Source organism: Protomyctophum parallelum (genome assembly GCF_964188405.1).
Source record: "Protomyctophum parallelum genome assembly, chromosome: 1".
NCBI classification, from domain to species: domain Eukaryota; kingdom Metazoa; phylum Chordata; class Actinopteri; order Myctophiformes; family Myctophidae; genus Protomyctophum; species Protomyctophum parallelum.
In genome coordinates this window covers 13,587,491-13,606,839 of record NC_139697.1, presented here as the reverse complement: position 1 = coordinate 13,606,839, position 19,349 = coordinate 13,587,491, and the positions used below count along the sequence as shown (strand labels likewise).

At 43.3% G+C, this 19,349-nt stretch overlaps 1 protein-coding gene across 1 annotated transcript; it reads right to left on the bottom strand.

Moving 5' to 3' along the window:
* Positions 1-221: 221 nt before the first annotated feature.
* piwil2 (piwi-like RNA-mediated gene silencing 2) lies at positions 222-14,936 on the bottom strand (the record flags this gene model as incomplete). Its single annotated transcript, XM_083765252.1, has 20 exons — positions 14,822-14,936; positions 14,496-14,601; positions 14,094-14,204; positions 13,089-13,206; positions 12,581-12,705; positions 12,129-12,209; positions 11,871-11,984; positions 10,912-11,100; positions 9,861-9,945; positions 9,014-9,103; positions 8,727-8,867; positions 8,143-8,256; positions 7,823-8,011; positions 7,343-7,444; positions 7,123-7,239; positions 6,507-6,595; positions 6,316-6,421; positions 5,236-5,489; positions 723-830; positions 222-378 (listed from the first exon to the last, which is right to left on the bottom strand). Exons 1-20 carry the CDS (start codon positions 14,883-14,885, stop codon positions 222-224), a joined length of 2,460 nt encoding a protein of 819 aa, XP_083621378.1. The 5' UTR covers positions 14,886-14,936.
* Positions 14,937-19,349: the final 4,413 nt, after the last annotated feature.

Genomic DNA, 19,349 nt, shown 5'->3' with positions numbered 1-19,349 from the left:
CATGTGTCCTTTTAGATTACTCTTTTGACTACAGCCCTTACCACAAACTGTACAAGTAAATGGCTTTTCCCCTGTATGAGTCCTCATGTGTACTTTTTAATGCCCCATTCTGAGTACAGCCTTTGCACCACTCAAAATCAACAAAACAATTGTCCTGCAGACCCTTTGCGCTGCAGAAGACAGGGCGGTCGAGTGCATTAGCTGGCCACATGTGGGGCAGCTCACAAGAAGTACAGCTTGTCGGCCAGCTGGATGGACGGCTCGGCATGCAGATGCTGGCCAGCCAGGAATGCCAGCTTGTGGGCATACCTGCATGGTGCTGGGACACGCACGGTCCCTGGCCAGTTCCAGTACAGGTGGCACATCTTGAAGGTCAGCCTGGTGGGTGGTGGGGGTACAGAGGAAAAAATTTTTTTTAAAGCGCGAAAGCGGTTTGCAAAAACAGGGTTCCCATACATGTATCAGACATTATATGTAAAGTAAATACAATGTTCATATTATTCAACTACTACTATGACAAATGCAATTTTAAGGCTATTTTCACCATTCGATGTTACTTGTAAACACAGTAATATTGTAGGTTCAATCAACAAAACTGCATGCGTATTGGTTCTCCTTACATTTTAGTGGGTGCCTTTTTTAATTGGAAGACAAAACATGACATGCAAAAGGTCCATCATGTGATGGATTAAGCCCCACACCCCCAGAGAGCAGCAAATTACCTTTGCAAGTGGTCTGGTGCGAGGTTGGCTGTGTTGTACACGCAGATGTAGTGTGTAGGCAGCCCACAGCCCTGGCGGATTGTGTGAGCCATCAGGAAGAAGTCCACCCTGGGTTAAAAAAACAAAACAAAGACTTTTAAGGTTGGCTGTGAGCAACAAGGGAGGTGCAGCGGCTAACTAACCTACAACTCGGCTCGCCAGCAGAATGACTTGTATAAATCAGTTTTACCACGTTAACCATGTATACAGCCCTTTGATCCACTACTAGTTCACAACAGTGATGCAATGTGTTGCAAGCTTGTAGATCTGCCATTTTCAAAATAATCTTTAACATTTTACTTTATCACCACAAATCTTTTATAGCGATCCCTGGCACTTTACTAAATAATTTCAGAAATGGATTCAGCAGCCAAATGCATTTTTTTTTTAAACCTCATGTTTCTATATCAGTGGTTCTCAATATTTCATGTCAAGGATCCCAAAAACTATATGCCGCCGAGCCCCATCTGAAAATATGATGTTCCAGGGACCCCCACCCTCAGAAGCAAAGATTTGAGTTTTAACACATTGATTGCTAGAGTTTTCTATTTGCTCAGGCTTGGTGGTGCTGAGCGATTAACATTGGGACTTCTGAACTTTTTCGGGGCCCACAGCGAGGGGCCTCTTATAGCGAGAATCACACCGCATAAATCAAAAGGAAGCCAAACTAGTCCACTTCAATTTAAAAAAAAAATTATGATTCTACCATCTTCCATTCTGGAGATATTGACCTTTTTCTAACACCTGCTTTTCGCAGCACGCTGCTCTTTTGAAAAAACAGCAGAGATATGGAAGGTTGAAGTTGACAGACATTGACAGACAGATATAAAAATGAACACAAATAATATCATATACATACTACACACTGAATGAAAGCCCTGAATGTCTACTTTTAGGAGGAAAACAAATACACATGGTCCCATGTATAGTTTGTCAGTAATTGGCTATTGAATGCAGCTTGCGCCCACCAGAGAGGATTTCAGAAAATGCATGGACCAGAAGAACTATTATTCACAAAATAAGGCCTATAGCGAAATGTACATACTATATACCGTATGAAACAGAAGACTCTCTGCTTTCATAAGAAAAATACTTCTACTGTAATAATAATGAAAATCACACCCCTGTGAAGTGAGCAGTGCAATGTTGCAACATTGCACTGCTCACTTCACAGGGGTGTGATTTTCATTATTATTACAGTATTAGTTTTTTTCTTATGAAAGCAGAGGGTCTTCTGTTTCATACGGTATATAGTATGTACATTTCGCTATAGGCCTTATTTTGTGAATAATAGTTCTTCTGGTCCATGCATTTTCTGAAATCCTCTCTGGTGGGCGCAAGCTGCATTCAATAGCCAATTACTGACAAACTATATTTGTATATATTTGTATATTTGTTTTCCTCCTAAAAGTAGACATTCAGGGCTTTCATTCAGTGTGTAGTATGTATATGATAATAATTTATTTATGTTTATATCTGCCTGTCAATCTCTGTGACTTTAAACCTTTATAACTCGCTATGATAACTTCATGAGGAAATGCTCACTTCACAGGGGTGTGATTTTTATTATTATTACAGTATTAGTTTTTTTCTTATGAAAGCAGAGGGTCTTCTGTTTCATACGGTATATAATATGTACATGTCGCTATAGGCCTTATTTTGTGAATAATAGTTGGACCTGAACAACTGCATTCAATATCCTACTGACAAACTGTACATGGGATCAATATTATGTATTTGTTTTCCTCCTAAAAGTAGACAATTAGGGCTTTCATTCAGTGTGTAGTATGTATATGACAATAATTTATTTATGTTTATTTTTATATCTGCCTTCAGAACGATAGTATAACGGTGAGATGCGTTACTGGATCGGTGAGTTTAGTGGTTGAGGTTGACATGTCTGGACATGTTTGAGGAAAGAAGCACAGGAGAGAGAGATGATCAAATAACTGGCTGCTTTGTTGGACAACGCTATCTTCACTTTGTTTGGGCAAAGAAGCAGAGATCAGCGATGGAAAAGAGTTTTATCCACGGCAGATAAGTAATGACGTATTATCGAGGGACCGCCATGATCAACTAACTGCCTGGGACCGAGGCTACGTTGTCACCAGCCAATGCAGCCATCGCTATCCGTTGTGTGATTGTAGCCTTTTTATTCATTATAATTGCAGTGATAAGACCTATATCACAGCCGGGCGTCTCTCTCGATACCGTGGATATAGCCTACATCCACAATCACACAACGGATAGCGATGATGGCTGCATTGGCTGACGAAGACGTAGGCAGTAAGTTGATCATGGCGGTCCTTCGATAATACGTCATTACTTATCTGCCGTGGATATAAAGCTCTTTTCCATCGCTGATCGTGCTTCTTGCCCAAACAAACAAAGTGAAGACGCGATGGCGATCCACACAACGGATAGCGATGGCTGGTGAAGACTGAAGACGTAGCCAGGCAGTTAGTTGATCATGGCGTGTGCCGTGTGCGTGTTGAAAACGTTATGAAATGGCGATCGTTGAAGATTATTCTTGGTTTATATACTGGCAGAGGGCAAATCGACACGACTGCGTTATATCTTTTTCCGAGAATGAGAGAGCGGTGCAAGGCGATTACAAGGCGCAGTGTGGCCTGGGGCCAGGGAACTCAAACTGCAATGCGATCCGGGCAGAAGAGAGACTCCCCCCACAAAGATTCCTCGGGAGAAACCATGTAGAAACAGGAGGGGAGGGGGAATCGAGTGTATTCACAGACACTAGACTACTACTAGAGTATGGGTAACTCCATTTTAGATGCCCTGACATCTGCGTTGGTCTATGCCGTTGCCGTGCAGACCCATACGTGTAATGGAGGCATTGGAGGAGGGAGCGTCTTCGCCACAGACAGACCTCTTTTCAGGAGGGAGGGGCTTTTTACTCCCGGATCACATATTGGAGCTTCCTGGAGACGATCGCTGTTATTTTCTCCGGTGTCCTGGAGCATAGGACGTTGATGTACAGTAAGCAATTAAGGTTGGGCGATATGCCAAATTTTTTCAATCGCCAATCGTCTGTCTAAAAATCGGCGATTGACGATGTATTCGTGTCATTAAAGTAAAGTGAGAACAGCTCACTGCATGTCGCAAAAAAGGCAGATCTACAAGCTCTCAAGGCGCCGCGTCCTGCCTGTTTTTGCAGCTCTGTTCGCTACGCGTTGAGAGCTTGTAGATCCGTCTGTTTTTGCAGCACAACTGCGCAGCCAGGGTAACAAAATAAGAAATAAGTTTAGATGAAGTGGTTGGAAGTTGGAAGTTGGAACGGACAAGCAGCTGCAAGCTAAGCTAACATCACAACCACTGGCTGGTGACAGTGTTAAACATGTAGCCTGCCTGCCCTAGTAACTTCTCCTGGAGAAGTCTTGCCTCCCCGCACCGGCGTCGGAGGCTCAGAGGGGCGCCCACATGCTGCTGCTGATTCACAGGCTCTGAAGGCGCCGCGTCCTGCCTGTTTCTGCAGCACCGTTCGCTACGCGTTGAGAGCTTGTAGATCTGTCTATTTTTGCAGCGCTGGCTAACGATCCCCGAGCGGCGCCTATACAGTATAGGCTCGGGGATCGTTAGCTTAGCTTAGCGTTGGCTTAGCGTGTAGCTACTGATTCAACACACTGAACTTCATCTATACTAACACTACCAGCCTGTTTTTTATTTTTCCCCCCCGACTTCACGGGTGGCGCATTGGGATTGTGATGAGACACGAGACAGCAGTGTGCATTCTGTTGTGACTGTATATTATTAAACTGCATGGGTCTGGACTCCGGACCGTAAACAACATGTAGGCTACAGTACAGTAACAGTAGCCTTCCTCGGCTCGGCTCCCTCGGCTCACAGTGAGCAACTGAGCATCACGGCTGCGGGGACTGGGAGTCGGGACCATACCATTATAACGGGAGGAGGGGATTTCCACCCGGCCGCTGTTACTACTTTGCTGGCCCAAATTGATTCTGATGTTGCGCACACTTTACAGGTTAAAAATCGTCCCGAAAAATCGCCTAATAAAAATATTCGGCGATTGGATTCGTATATTCGCGATTGACGATGTATTCGTATCGTCACCCAACCCTATAAGCAATAAAAAAACGTATAAAACGTATACATACGCTTCGCGCGTACGGCGTTCGATATTAATAAAGCGTATGGATACGTTTCCAGCATTTTTTGTGTTAAACCGAAACTCTGAAAAAGATATATATTCAAAGATTTGAAGAACATTTTCACATTTTTTCAAAAATAGCAGACCTACAAGCTCGTAGCGCGCGCTATGAGCTTGTAGATCTGCTATTTTTCAATAGCTAAAGTATAAGGTAATGCTTAAAACACCAAAAGGGGTTCCCGCCCCAAAATGGGTTAAATTAAGAGACCTTGTCATAACATGAAGACGTTTGAGAACCACTGCCACAGTGCATGATGGTTAGTATTAAAGAAAAGGACCAGGACTGACCAGTCCCTGTGGGTCACGGTGTGGTCCAGAACGGTGCCGGGCGGAGGGGACCCGTAGTGGTTCCCGCTGATGGAGTACAGGGTGGTGCTGATGCGTTTCTGGACCACCAGGAAGGTCAGCTTGGGCTCGTAGTTGGGGAAAGTCTCGAAGCACTTGAGGAGCTGCGGGATCTCGTAGTGCTCCACCGCGTTGAGCTGACCGTCGCCCACGCCGTCTCGGAACACCACGATCTTCTCCGGCAGGCTGTGGTTTATCTGTAAAAGTCATCCATAATCGATTTATATACCGTTATGTGACATTGAATTGGCCCTTGGGCCCTTTCGTCACTAAAGCGCCTTAGAGGGTTATTCAAGTTAAATGGTAAATGGTGCATTTATATAGCGCCTTTATCCAAGGCGCTTTACAGAGATTGTGCATTACATTCACCCATGGCAGCGGAAACCATGCAAGGCACCAACTAGCACATCGGGAGCAATTAGGGGTTCAGTGTCTTGCTCAAGGACACTTCGACAGTAACTCTGGGGGAGCCCGGGTTCGAACTGGCAACCTTACGGTTACCATCCAGGCACTCTACCCCTGAGCCACCGCCGCCCCCGGTGGTTAGGCTGCATTTCTTTTTTCCTTTCTTAAATGCGGTGATCTCAGCGCTCAAACTTTCCAGCTTCATAAATCGCAGCCTTACCTGATATCGCAGGCACATATACAGGTCCATTAAAGTAGCAATCTTTGCAGAATATGTACCACCTAATGTTTCACTGCTTATATCTGTATAATAAGTGCTACAATCTTGAATGAATCAATGTTTTATTTTCTTGATTCATTCAATACATTGTGAAGCCCCGTTATCGGGGTTGGGGCAGACTTTGACCTCAACCCCTTTTGGTGTTAGCATTATGTTATGCTTTAGCTATTGAGAAATAGTAGTTCTACAAGCTCGTAGCACGGCACTCGCTTGTAGGTCTGCTATTTTTGAAAAACCGACTGACATAGAAACATAGCTTTTTCAGAAAACAGTCAGGATGTAGAAGACATTTTCAGAATCTGATCTCAGGTCAAAATGTTATATGTTAATAGTTTTACCTCGTAGTACTTCTGGAGAGCAGCCAGGAAGCACACCCGGAAGCCACTGATGATTTCCTCTGTGGCCGTCTGGAAAATGACCCTCGAATACCACTGCGTCATGAGGCTGGAAGAGAGAAAACGATCGACAAATTCCATTATTAATATTACTACTTCTGAACTCATCATAGAGGAACCACATGTCAGTTTACCTGTTGAGGCTGGCCACGAAGCCCATCACAGACTGCTTCTTCTTGCTGGTGTCATGGTTCACGTCAACTCCAATCACCATCAGTTGTTTCTATTGATGGGAAGCAAAATGGGGTCCGGTGACAAAGTGATGAGCCAGAAGGCAAACATTTGAATATGTTCGTGTTCGGTCACGTTGGCATGCCAAATGAAATGGCTAGAGGATAGGAAACCCCGTCTTATCTGCACAGAAGGACGTGCACCAAAACTCATAGACCACCTTCCTTCTGCACAGAGTTAAGACAGTAGGTGGAACACACTCTAAAATTGTTCAAACTGTCGACTACAATAAGTTAATAAGATAACTCACTGTGATCAGATCTCTTAACTATTTGGAACCCTAGTATCGCTATTCTGGGGCTAACATTCAGGAATCTTAATAAGCTTGCAACGAGCCAAAACGCAGCAGACAAGACTCTGCGGTAAGAAATCTCAAAACTTGAGTTCTCTTTTCTGTAAATTTACTTTCACCGCTCAGAGTATTGAGATCTCTTGTTTAGTATATGTCTTGATGAATATAATACAGACATCAGGGCTTTTTGTACATTGTAAGATAACACTATATCAAATAATGCTTACTAGAGGGACATTGACGGTCCACAATGCTCCCCCAAGTTTGCAGTTCATCTGCAGAAGGATCTTCTGGGCAACACTCCTGAGTTTCTGCGGTTGGGAAATGGTCCTGACGTTGATGCACTGCAAAGCATGCAAAAAATAAAGTCAAAAAGCTGACACCCAAACTCAGAACTTGCATAATTATGTACTGTAGGCCATCTGGTCCTTTAAAGTGTTGCCACACCTGGGATGGCACAGGTCTCTGTATACAGCAGAGCTTCTTGATGGCACTGTAGAGGTCATCTCGGTTTCCTGTAATGATTGCAACTACCAGCTGCACGTTGGGCTGGAGGAAAAGAGACAGCATTACTTTTGGCATTGGAAATGAATACCTTATATTTGTGTCCAATTTGTCAAAAGTTGTTGAATTGTTAGCTATTAACGGTGAGGAATAACACAACAGTGTTGGTATTATGGATTAAATTATTGCTCTATTACTTAATGAATTACATTTGTAACGGCAACCATAACACACATGGCAATTCTTTGTTATGGTAGACCTGTCATTCTAGACCTATCAGATTTATCATACATGAAACATGACATAATAAAGAATTAAAGTAAAAAGCAGCAGCATCTGTAGTTCTTGAAGCAGCACTAGAGGGCGTTATAACTCAAATAATTGAACTCCTAAACTGGTTCTTTGGCAGGGTTAGGAGGATACCTCACTGGTGAGATGAGAGTGGATGGTCTTCACGTAGGTCTCAGTGCGGTCATCCCTCAGTTCCACCCGAACAGGCTTCTGTAGCTGAATTCCCATTGGTTTGCCCACCTTGAGGAAAGTGGACACTAGTTCCTCGGCCTGCTCCGCAGCGCGTCGGGGGTAGAATATAGCCCAAAGATTCAAGGGGACCTGACATGAAAAGTCAAGGGAGGTTACATTTAGGAAAATGTAACCTAGAAGTACAAACATCTACACATCATTCCTGTGTGGGGAAAAAAATTGGACCCGATTGTAAGACTGACCACACGTCACACACTTACACAGCTGATGACGGATTCCCTCGTAACCTCTCTGGACCAGGACACGTCGGGGCCAGTGACAAAGGATGCCGTCTGGAGACAGATGGTCTCCATGGGCAAAGTCCTACCTTGGGTCTAAAAACAACACAGAACACATTACACAATGACAACACAATGCAACCACAAGAAAATAGATGCATCAGCGTCTTCACGAACACACTGCAAAGTTTTTTGTACACTAGCACATTTAGACCCGAGGACGCATCTGTGTCGCCGTATAGCTTTTAAGCAAATTTAACCTTAGCTGTTGAAAAATAGCAGATCTGCCGTGCTACGAGCTTGTAGATCTGCTATTTTTGAAAAATCGTGACAATGTGTGCAGATCTTTGAATATATTTACTCTTCCACAGCTAACGTTTATATTTTTAACTCAAATCTTTGCTTCTGGGGGAGTCGGTGGAACACCACATTTTCAGATGGGTCAGTGGACAAATCCAAATTATTTTGGGGGTCCTTGTACTGACATACAAACATAGGTTTTTCAGAAAAACATTTGATAGAATATGGTCCTCAGTACAGGGCTAGTAGGCCAAGTCAGGTGTTACCATCAGGATCTCTGTGCCGATGCCCAGTCCCCATCGAGCCAGCTCGGTCAGGGCCTCAGGGTTGCTGTTGATGTTTTTCAGCAGTTGCTTTATGGACTGGGTGTGTTGGTCAGCGCTCACGTTGATGTGGATGGTGAGGTCCTGATGGGACATAGAAGCAATTTCGTGGTAAGAGATGTATTAATGCTGTATATACACTTCCATTTTGAAACAAAAGGTGCAAAGTGTATTCAAATGAAATAAGTCCCTGGAAACATCAGTGCGCGCAACACACAATACACTTTTACCTTCATAGCACGGAAGTCCTGCCTCATCTTGTCAGGAATACCGGTCATGAAAGCGAGCTCAGGGACAAGTAGTATCTCCCCTGTAAGGATTTGCTGCAAAACATCAGAATGTTCTTTAGTCATTGCTTTGCATCATAATTCCTTTACAGATAAAATAGGATGTATTGTCTTGTTTAACCTTACTCGCGATTCTATGACCAAATGAAAAAGCAAAAGCAAATAGCATTGCATTTTCATAGTACACACGCCAATTTGAAAATTAAAATGCAATGTTATTTGCTTTTGCTTTTTCATTCTGTCATAGAATGACCACACCTGGATATGAAATCTAAATGCTATTGCATTATATATATATATTCACTTAAATGCGTTCAAGGTTCAGGTTGGCAGAGGAAGTGTAGAGCCCATGATTACATTAGATAATTGACACTGGGTGAAAAAATGACTTACAAAATTGTGGGATAAAACATTTAAGATTTTCTTTTTAAAGCGTTCATTATCTGAAGGTTATTTTCATTTTAATATTGCCCACTAATTTGCTGGCATTCTTTGAAAAATCAAATTCAAATATTTTATTTATAATTTGAATTGTGTCATAGAATGAGCACATCTGTAGATTAAATGTAAATGCTATTGCATTTTATTTTTATTTTTGTCCCAATAAATGTGTTATTGACCTGAAAAAGACAAAGCATTTCTCTTATTTCAATTGACTTTTCATATTTGCGGCAGCTTTATGCTTCCATAAACCAGGTGAAATTGCATAAGAAAAAAGGAGATTCTGTTTCAAATACAGCCACAAGAGGGCAGTCTGTTCAATGAGGTCACACTGGTAAATTATTTGTACCTTCCCTCCAGGCTTGGACCTTTCCTTGGGCCGATGGACAAGCATGGGCTGGTCCATTTCTTTGATTGTGATCCCGTAGTTCTTACTGTTGACACAGCAAGACAACAAGTTACAAATACGGGACATTTTTAATAATGTATCCGAGTTCAGTTGCTGTGTAAAATACAAAGAGACAACTTTTAAAGGAAAAAAGGGTTTCACTGCTGGCTCTTTTAGTGAACATTTGGCAAAAGAATGCAAACAATCAGTAAAAATAGAAGATCTACAAGCTCACATTGTCACGGTGCGACTTGAAAATCCAATCCAATCCATTTAGAGGGAAAAAAAGGACAACAAAGCGGGCAACAAAGTGTCAAACAAAGTTTTTACCTTACTGAAATTATAGAGATCTCCAACTAGGAACTGGAAGATTATCTGGGTGCTTTGGCATCTTTGCATCTTGTACTGTGTGTACAATACCTACTGCATGTGCGTTTGTGTGTTTAAAGGTTTTTCCTGGCACCTGGACCAACCCTATAGAACGTTATTGGCTGACTGAGTCACTCACCAGCAGTCTTTCATGGAAGCTTTACTTTCTTTTTTTAACACCTTAACTAACAAAGCCATCTCTGTGTGCTTTTACATAGAATTCTGGCATAGCCATATCAGAGGTAACCCACAAGTAGAACAAGAGTATCGTCTGTTTTAGACAGTTGTTACCAGGAATAATTAGCCTGATTCAGGAGAAATTAATCCAGGTTCAGTGATGCAAATAGCCTGCATCCTTAGACTGATAAGACTCACAATCATGTCACCCTCCGGGGGTCCTGGGATGCAATACTGTACTGTAACACTGTTGAAGCGGGACTCATAAAATGTCCAGTTGGGACCCAACTAAAAGACCACCCCTGGGTCCCAGGACCCATTACATTGAAAAACTATTTACAGTGTACATCACTGCAGATTTTTCAATTATGTTTGGGGGGTGGGGGGGGACGCAGCTGTAATGGGAGCACTTTCTGACTGAATAATGAAGTGAAACGAAATGGAGTGTCATGCTAATAAGCCTTACCTGTAATACTCCACAAAGCTGGTCTCGCTGCCGTCGGCCATGGTGAAGGTGTCTTTGGGCGACTTGTCCCACTTGATGTCATCGATGCGGTAGGTGCGGTTGTTGTAGCGGGTGATGACGATGGCGCCCAGCAGCTCCTTGGTGCAGTCATCCTGGAAGCTCTGTGTGCTCTGCTGGTAGAACGCCGTCCTGAAGAGGAGTGGAAGAAAAGGACGTCACAGCAGGTCAAACCGCGTAGCAGTGGAGGTCAGTGAGTTCTTGGATATAATGGCCATATTACCCCGAGGACGCATCTGTGTCACCTTATAGCTTTTAACCACTTTAACCATTATTTTAAACTTTAGCCGTTGTAAAATAGAAGATCTACAAGCTCATAGCACAGCACCAAGTGCCACACTACAAGCTTGTAGATCTGCTATTTTTGAAAATCTGAATATATATTCTTTCACAGCGAACGTTTTTTTTTTTTTTTTAAGATATTTTTTTTGCGGCTTACGCGTTTTATTGATTTTTTAAGGGACAGATAGTAGGCTGACAAGAAACGGGAGAGAGATGGGGGGATGACATGCGGTAAAGGCCGTGTCGGGTTCGGGAGTCGAACCCGCGGCACACCGCGACTGGATCACCAGTCCGGTGCCCAGACCGTTACGCTACGGCCTGGGCCACAGCGAACGTTTTTAACTTAAATATTTGCTTCTGGGGAGGTCCCTGAAACAACATATTTTCAGATGGGGGTCTGTGGCCACACAGTTCTGGGGGTCGTTTAAGTGAAATAGTTTTGAGAACCACAGACAAAGAAACTGTTTTTTTCAGTAAACCTTGAGGATTTAGAAGACATTTTGTAGAATCTGGTCCAGAACTATCCAACAGAGAATTGAACCATAACATAAGTCAGACTGCTGTAATCATTACCATTACAATGCTATACAATAATGAGTAATAATACTGAGTGGACCAACATGACATTCAGCACAGAGTCGTTGCGCAGAACTTTGTGGGACACATCCACCGACAGGTACAGGCCTCCATCTGTGTGTTTGATGCTGGTGGCGTAACCTGGCCAGATCTGCAGTCTGCAACCACAGAGAAACAAAAGGGGTCTGAATAGGATACCGCAGCCGAGGCTAAAATGTTGGCAGCAGTCAGAAGAACATCTTTGGAACAATTATCATTTTGTTAAATATACTTTAACTTAGATAAGCAAACAAAACGCTCACCGATGTTTTCCCAGAATGACTGCGCTTTGGGGATCATAGTGGTTACGTCCCACAAGTTTCAATCCTACTATCTTCATCAACCTGGAATGAATAAGAGAGACATTGTTTTTTTCATAATACTTAGATTGTTTTAAGTGCCTAACTGACAAGTAATCATAAACAAGTCAAGTCAGAATATCAATGATTGAGTGAGTGACTGCTTATCAATGTATAATTTGTTCTGTCAGTTATGCGGTTCAAATGTTTTAATTGTAAGCTTGATTATAGTAATAAGCTGCTCCAGTTAATTCTGCCAAAGGGGCATTTAGGATTTAAATGGCAAATTAACTGGTTTCATAAGTGGCTGTGTGCAGTGGCTTAAAACGTTGAACTCAAGTATTATGCTGAAACAGTCTCCTCAAAAAGTAAATAAAACACTTTCCCACATTTATGCATTAGAAACCCTGTTGTACCTCCTCAGCACCACGTTGTAGAACGGAATGCAGAGGTCCGAGTGTGGAGGCAGAATCTTGGTCATCTCAATCTTGATCGTTATTTCCTGGTTGTCAGTCCTCCTCTCGCTCTTCAGGAAAACCACCTGCGTGAGGGGACAAGGCAACACGTGGTCAATGTTTGTGGACACTCCAATCGTAAGGGCCTATTCATACTCCTATTTTAGAGCCAAATAAAAGTCGGTTCGGCGCTGTAGAGCCTACAATGTGACGTCATTTGAGGTTCAGGGGGGCGGGTACCGTCCTAAAGTCGGCTCTTCGGTGCTACTGAAAAATTCTGACGAGCCGAAATCATTTCGGCACTACAGCGCCGAAACAGCGGTAAAAATACGAGTATGAATTGGCCCTTACATTTTCACTTTCACCACAGGGGTGGTTACCGAGACAACTTTTAATCCCTATAAACTACCAAATTGTCACAATCACATGCAAAACTCCTTCCTTCAAAGAGGAAAATGGTTGTACACACCTTCTCCATCTTGACAGGCAGGTAGAGTATGGAGCCATCAAAGGCCACGACCTCCCCTGTGGTGGGGCGGTGGTCTCTCAACATACCGAACCGCATCCCTATCGACTCCACATTTGGTCTGAAAAGGTGATTTGGGAAAAGAGTAAGATTACTCGACCTCACACCGTCAATGGTGTGCCAACTCCTACTAACCAATTAACAGTATTTCAGAATCTTAAAGAGAAATAGAGAAGAGAATGTCATACCAATGGCGGCAAAATGGTTTGCTCCAATTCTATTTAGCACTACTTGCAGATATACATGTTTTGGTTGCATGTCAGCCCCATATTCTGTTCCGTGTGCAGAAGACTGACGAATCATTCTATTCTACATTTGGTGTTATGTGTCCGCAAGCCTAAAGCTCTGGTCACAGTGAACCGATAACAGCAGACACTCGACACAGGATAGATTTAAACAAAATTGTAGTGTTGAAGGGCTACTACTACAGACCAGTGTTGTTTTTGGCAGCATATTTAGATTTTAGTTTTAGTCATAGTCTTTCGAATAGTTTATTTAGTTTTAGTAACATTTTAGTCACCTGGAATGTGTTAGTGTTAGTCTAGTTTTAGTCGACTAAATGTCATGAGATTTTAGTCGACTAAATACTAAAATGTATTTTGGTGGGCATTGATGCCGTCGTAAGGACTTTTTACACTTGCTGAAAATAGCCGATCTACAAGCTCACAACGCGTCGCAGTGCGTCGCGTTGTGAGCTTGTAGATCGGCTATTTTCAGCATGCAACCAAGTGTAAAATGACATACTGGATCCCTTGTCCACTAGTCCCTTCCTAACATTTTAGTCTAGTTTTTATTTGTTGACGAAATTGTCAGTATAATTAGTCTTAAGTCATCATAGCAGTTTTCTTCAGTGGAAAAAGGTGGTCGACGAACATTTTTCGTCTTAGTCGACGAAAACAACACTGCTACAGACAAGACACAGAGGTGTTAGGGCAGGGTCCCACTTACTTAAAGGTGACATGGTACTGGTAGACCGCCTCATTTTTGCAGCAGATTGGGATTTGGTTGGAACCAATCGTCACAACGTTTCCTTTGGTTCCAATCTTTTTAAGTGGCTCACTGGTGACAGCAAGAGGCACAAAAACATGCAATAATCTAATAAGAAATAACGCAGAGCAAACTACATAGAAGCAATTAGCTTTTGATATTAGCATTCTATTCTAGGGTGGGGCAGAGCGGATGTTAGTGTCCCATCAGTTTAATCACAATGCATTGTCTCCCCCCCCCCCTTAGTAGAAACCAGTATCATGAGAAATCTGAGGCATTTGTAGGATAGTAAACAGTATAACAACTATTTGCACTTTTCAAAGTTACTCAAATATGACATAATGTTATTGATAAATGATTTACCGAGTTGCCTCCATTTTGAGTTCTGTCTTCGTCATTACTTGCCCAGGATCATCTGGGGTACTACTATCTTCAGACAGGGCAACAGAGGAACTGTCGTCTGGGGCATCTTTAGAGGGAAACATGTTTGTTTATATTTAATTTCAACAACTATAGATGAAATCATACAGCCGACATTTTATGCAAGTTATCCTCTTACCTTAAAATGATTTTGCAAAGTGTAAATGCTCAAAATTAGGGCGCAAGAATTTCTATTTGTTTTTCTAAATTATTATTTTCTTGTATTCCTCCTGTGAAAGATTGCACAGTGTTCTTTCATAGCAGCATACCTGTATAGATGGAAGGCTGAGGGATTGGAGGTGGTGGTACATCTGAGGAAGGCGCTTTGGACATGATGGGCCCAGGGGACAGAATCTGAGTGGGTCCTCTCCCCACGCCCAGTGGAGGCATGGCTGCTCTGCCAACCCCTGGCATAATTCCTCGCCCAAGGAAACTGTTTCACAATTCACAACAATGACAGTTAAGCATCGATGGAAGAACATGTTCTTAAGCAATTATTTCATTGACAGAAAATATCAAAGTGCTGGGTTTTGTTGAGAATCGAAGTAAAATAATTTGTAAGCAATTAAGAGCATTATTAACACTATAATCATTTTAATATTTCTGTATTTGATCATTGAGAACTGTCTAGATAAATAACCCATTTTGGGTGGGAACCCCTTTTGGTGTTAGCATTATGTTATAATATAGCTATTGAAAAATAGCAGATCTACAAGCTCATAGCACGCCACCGAGTGGCGCGCTACGAGCTTGTAGGTCTGCTATTTTTGAAAAATCGAAGAACTACCGACATAGAAACATAGCTTTTTCAGAAAACTGTAAGGATATAGAAGACATTTTTAGAATCTGATCTCAGGTCATAATGTGATAAAGACCAGCGGTGTACCTGGTTCCTCTGCCCATCACTTCTTGGAAGTAATTTTTAGAATCTGATCTCAGGTCATAATGTGATAAAAACCAGCGGTGTACCTGGTTCCTCTGCCCATCACTTCTTGGAAGTGATTTTTAGAATCTGATCTCAGGTCATAATGTGATAAAGACCAGCGGTGTACCTGGTTCCTCTGCCCATCACTTCTTGGAAGTGATTTTTAGAATCTGATCTCAGGTCATAATGTGATAAAGACCAGCGGTGTACCTGGTTCCTCTGCCCATCACTTCTTGGAAGTGATTTTTAGAATCTGATCTCAGGTCATAATGTGATAAAGACCAGCGGTGTACCTGGTTCCTCTGCCCATCACTTCTTGGAAGTGATTTTTAGAATCTGATCTCAGGTCATAATGTGACAAAGACCAGTGGTGTACCTGGTTCCTCTGCCCATCACTTCTTCTGGCTGTCCTGGACCAGATAGGACTCCCACGGGTGCAGCCTGCTCCTTCACCTCTGCTCCAAGATACCCGGGTGCCTCCCCCCTCCCTGCAACACAAATCAAAATCCACAGTAAAAACAATGGTGGAGAGCTGCTCAAACAAGTCCATTTTTCACGGGAACAAATCACATACTCATTGATTTTTTGTATATGGTTTTGATTAATTCAATACTGTAGGAGAAAACTTTCACACACCTAGAAATCAGGCATATGCACACAGGTGCGTAGGCCAGTGGACATCAATTAAAGCAATAGAATACACCCGCACACTGCATTTGCTCTGTACATTTTCTTATTTAATGAAGCAACGTTTCAGGCATGACCTTAAATGAAAAAGGTTGAGCACCACTGACATAGAAACATAGGTATTTCAGGAAACTGTCAGGATCCTCATGCCTGAGGAAGGTCCAGAGGGACCGAAACGTTGCTTCAGAAGATACTCATGTACCGAGTAAATACACAGTGTGCGGGTGTATTCTATTGCTTTGATTAATTAAATACTAAAATAATTATTAAGCGTCTCTAATATATATTACACTAACACTTTTGTGAAACTCACCTACTGGTGGGCCTCCTCGCCCCCATGAAGTCTGTAAAGGCTCAATGCCCATACCTCTGAACATGGCTACGAGAGCGGACCCTCTGCCATGCATGGGGACATCACCCTGTGTGTGTGTGTGCATACAGAAAAAGATGGAGGAAAATTACGCAGTTATAATAGACAGGACAAATTAATTTCACATCTTGTAAAACAATAAACGGACTGACAGATAAGATATAAGGGCTTCCCAATCACTCTTGTCTTACACTGCTCGTCTTAATGCCGGCAGGAATCCCTCTAGCGAATCCCACGGGTGAGCCTGTGGGTAGAGGGCCTCCTGGTCCAATTTGCACGGGGGGTAAGCCTGTGGGTAGAGGGGCCCCTCGCCCAATTTGCACGGGTGAGCCCGTGGGTAGAGGGGCCCCTCGCCCAATCTGCACGGGCAGTGCATTGGTGGGTAGCATAGGGGTTCCTCGTCCAATCTGCACTGGCAGTGAATCGGTGGGTAGAGGACCAGCCCCTCGGCCAATTTGCATTGGCAGTGCGTTGACGGGTAGAGGGCTTCCTCGTCCAAATTGCCCTGGCAGGGCACCGGCAGGAATATGGGCTCCTCTCCCGATCTGCACCGGCAGGTCACCAGTGGGAAGAGGGGCACCCCGCCCCATCTGCACCGGCAGGGTGTCGGCGGGCAGAGGGCCCCCTCGGCCAATTTGCATGGGCAGTGAATCGCCAGGGGGAGGAAAGCTTCGGGACCTTCCAATGCCGGCCCCTTCGGTCAGGAAGGGCAGGCCTCTGGCGCGTCCCACTGGACCGGGCTCTTCAGTTGGAAGCCCTCTGCCCAGCTGCTGCTGCCAGGGGAAGCGTGTGGCGCCCGGGAGTCCGGGGAACGAAGGCTTCTTGTTTGGATCCATGTTTTACTTTTATCACTTGTGGTTTTGTCTAACAGAAGAAAAAAAAAGGTGGGGGAATAACATAATTAACATAATTGTAACATACAATAATTATCCCCAATGGCAGTTGCTAGGAGTTGCATTGGTGTGGACTGTGGAATGACCTTAAAACTGTTGCAGAGTATTGGTATGATCTGGTCTGTTACTACTTCTCAAAGGGTGTCCTCGACAGAAAGAGGAACAGTTTATAGTAACACGTTCACGTTTTAGGCCTGTGGTTTGCAAAGAGTGGTCCGGGGACCACCAGTGTTTTTTTTGTTTTTTTTAAGATATTTTTTTGCGGCTTACGCCTTTTATTGATTTTTGAAGGGACAGACAGTAGGCTGACAGGAAACGGGAGAGAGATGGGGGATGACATGCAGTAAAGGCCGTGTCGGGTCCGGGAGTCGAACCCGCGGCACACTGCGACTGGATTACCAGTCCGGTGCCCAGACCGTTACGCTACGGCCTGGGCCACCACCAGTGTTTCTTGAACAGATTCCAGGTGGTCCCCAGCTAGATGTAGAGTTGGTAACCAAATGGACTCTTATAGATTTTAACTCTTGAATGTAAAATGAAACCAAATACCCTCACGGTCTATTTGGTTTCATTTTACCCTCTGAAGAGTTAAATTGTTAAACATAACATCTGCATTACTTAATTTAAAAGAAGTCTACACAATTAGCGATTGCAGAAGAATTTATATTTTGATCAACGTTTGCCTTTTATCTCTCCTATATGGTATGTACCACATCAATACAGCATGGAATTGGAATTGTGTCCAAAATCGTATCAAACTACAAATTATTTAAAGTTTTGGGTTTGGGAGGCTAAACCTCACCAAATGGTGTATGGTGGTCCGTGGCTCAAATGCCCCAACAAATAATAGACCTCAACATGAAAAAGGTTAAAAAATGAAAACCAGTTTTAGGCCATTCGAAAATGGCATAATATAATAGGCCTATCTATTCAGTCACAAAACCCTAACGCCTAACCCATTTTCGGAAAATATTGACAAATAGTCTCTGGTCCTTGTCAAAACATGCTAGCTTCATTCATGTCCTCGGCGTGGTGGGCAACAAAGTGTTATGCACACCTGATAGGCTCAGAGACGGGTGCGTGGGCAGGGCTCAAAGTATTCAAAACAAAAGGCACATAAAGTGCTCGAATACCCCGCACACCGTCTGCACTTGCAAATATGAACGCTTCGGTCAAAGACCTTCTTCATGCATTTCGTGTCCTCGACGTGAAAGTGAAAATGGGTCAGAGCTGGAGCCACTGCACTGGGCCTGTACCCCCGAGGCTCACCCCTTTCTGTAGCTTATTAAAAAGAACACGACATTTTAACAACTTTTAAAGTCGCTCTACAATCGCAAACTAGTTATTTTAACGACGTAACTATTTACCAGCATACTTACTCCGTTTATTTACCTCTGTCCTCCATCCATGAGACATACAATAATATCACCTGCGCCACAAGCTAATTATTGCAACACGACACACGTGCGCTCAAACAAGGCGAGGCGAGGCTCTCAATTCAAATTGAAGTTACCACTGAAATTAGCAAACCAAAATGTAGCTTTATACTACGTTTACGTCGTGATTGTTTACAAGTTAAACGTAGCGATATGCTTTTGCAAATGGTTTGTCATAAAAAAGTCCGAAGGACAGAACATACCTTAATCTTTCTTTCACTCGATGGCGAAACGTCGTCTTGTCGTGTTGTCGTTTGAGAGAGAGAGAGGGAGAGGAGGAGTCTTCGGCTCATGCTCCTTTGGTCATTGGTCATTTGGTCATTGGTCGCGATGGTACAGGCCAGGAACGAGGCTAGCTATTGGTTTACCGCACCTGTCAATCTGTGTCGTCGTCAGCTATATTTCCAAATACGTAGTACGACGGTGTCACTCGCCAAACTTCGCCACAGCCCAAAGACACAGTCAGGCAGTGGTTAGTATCCTTAC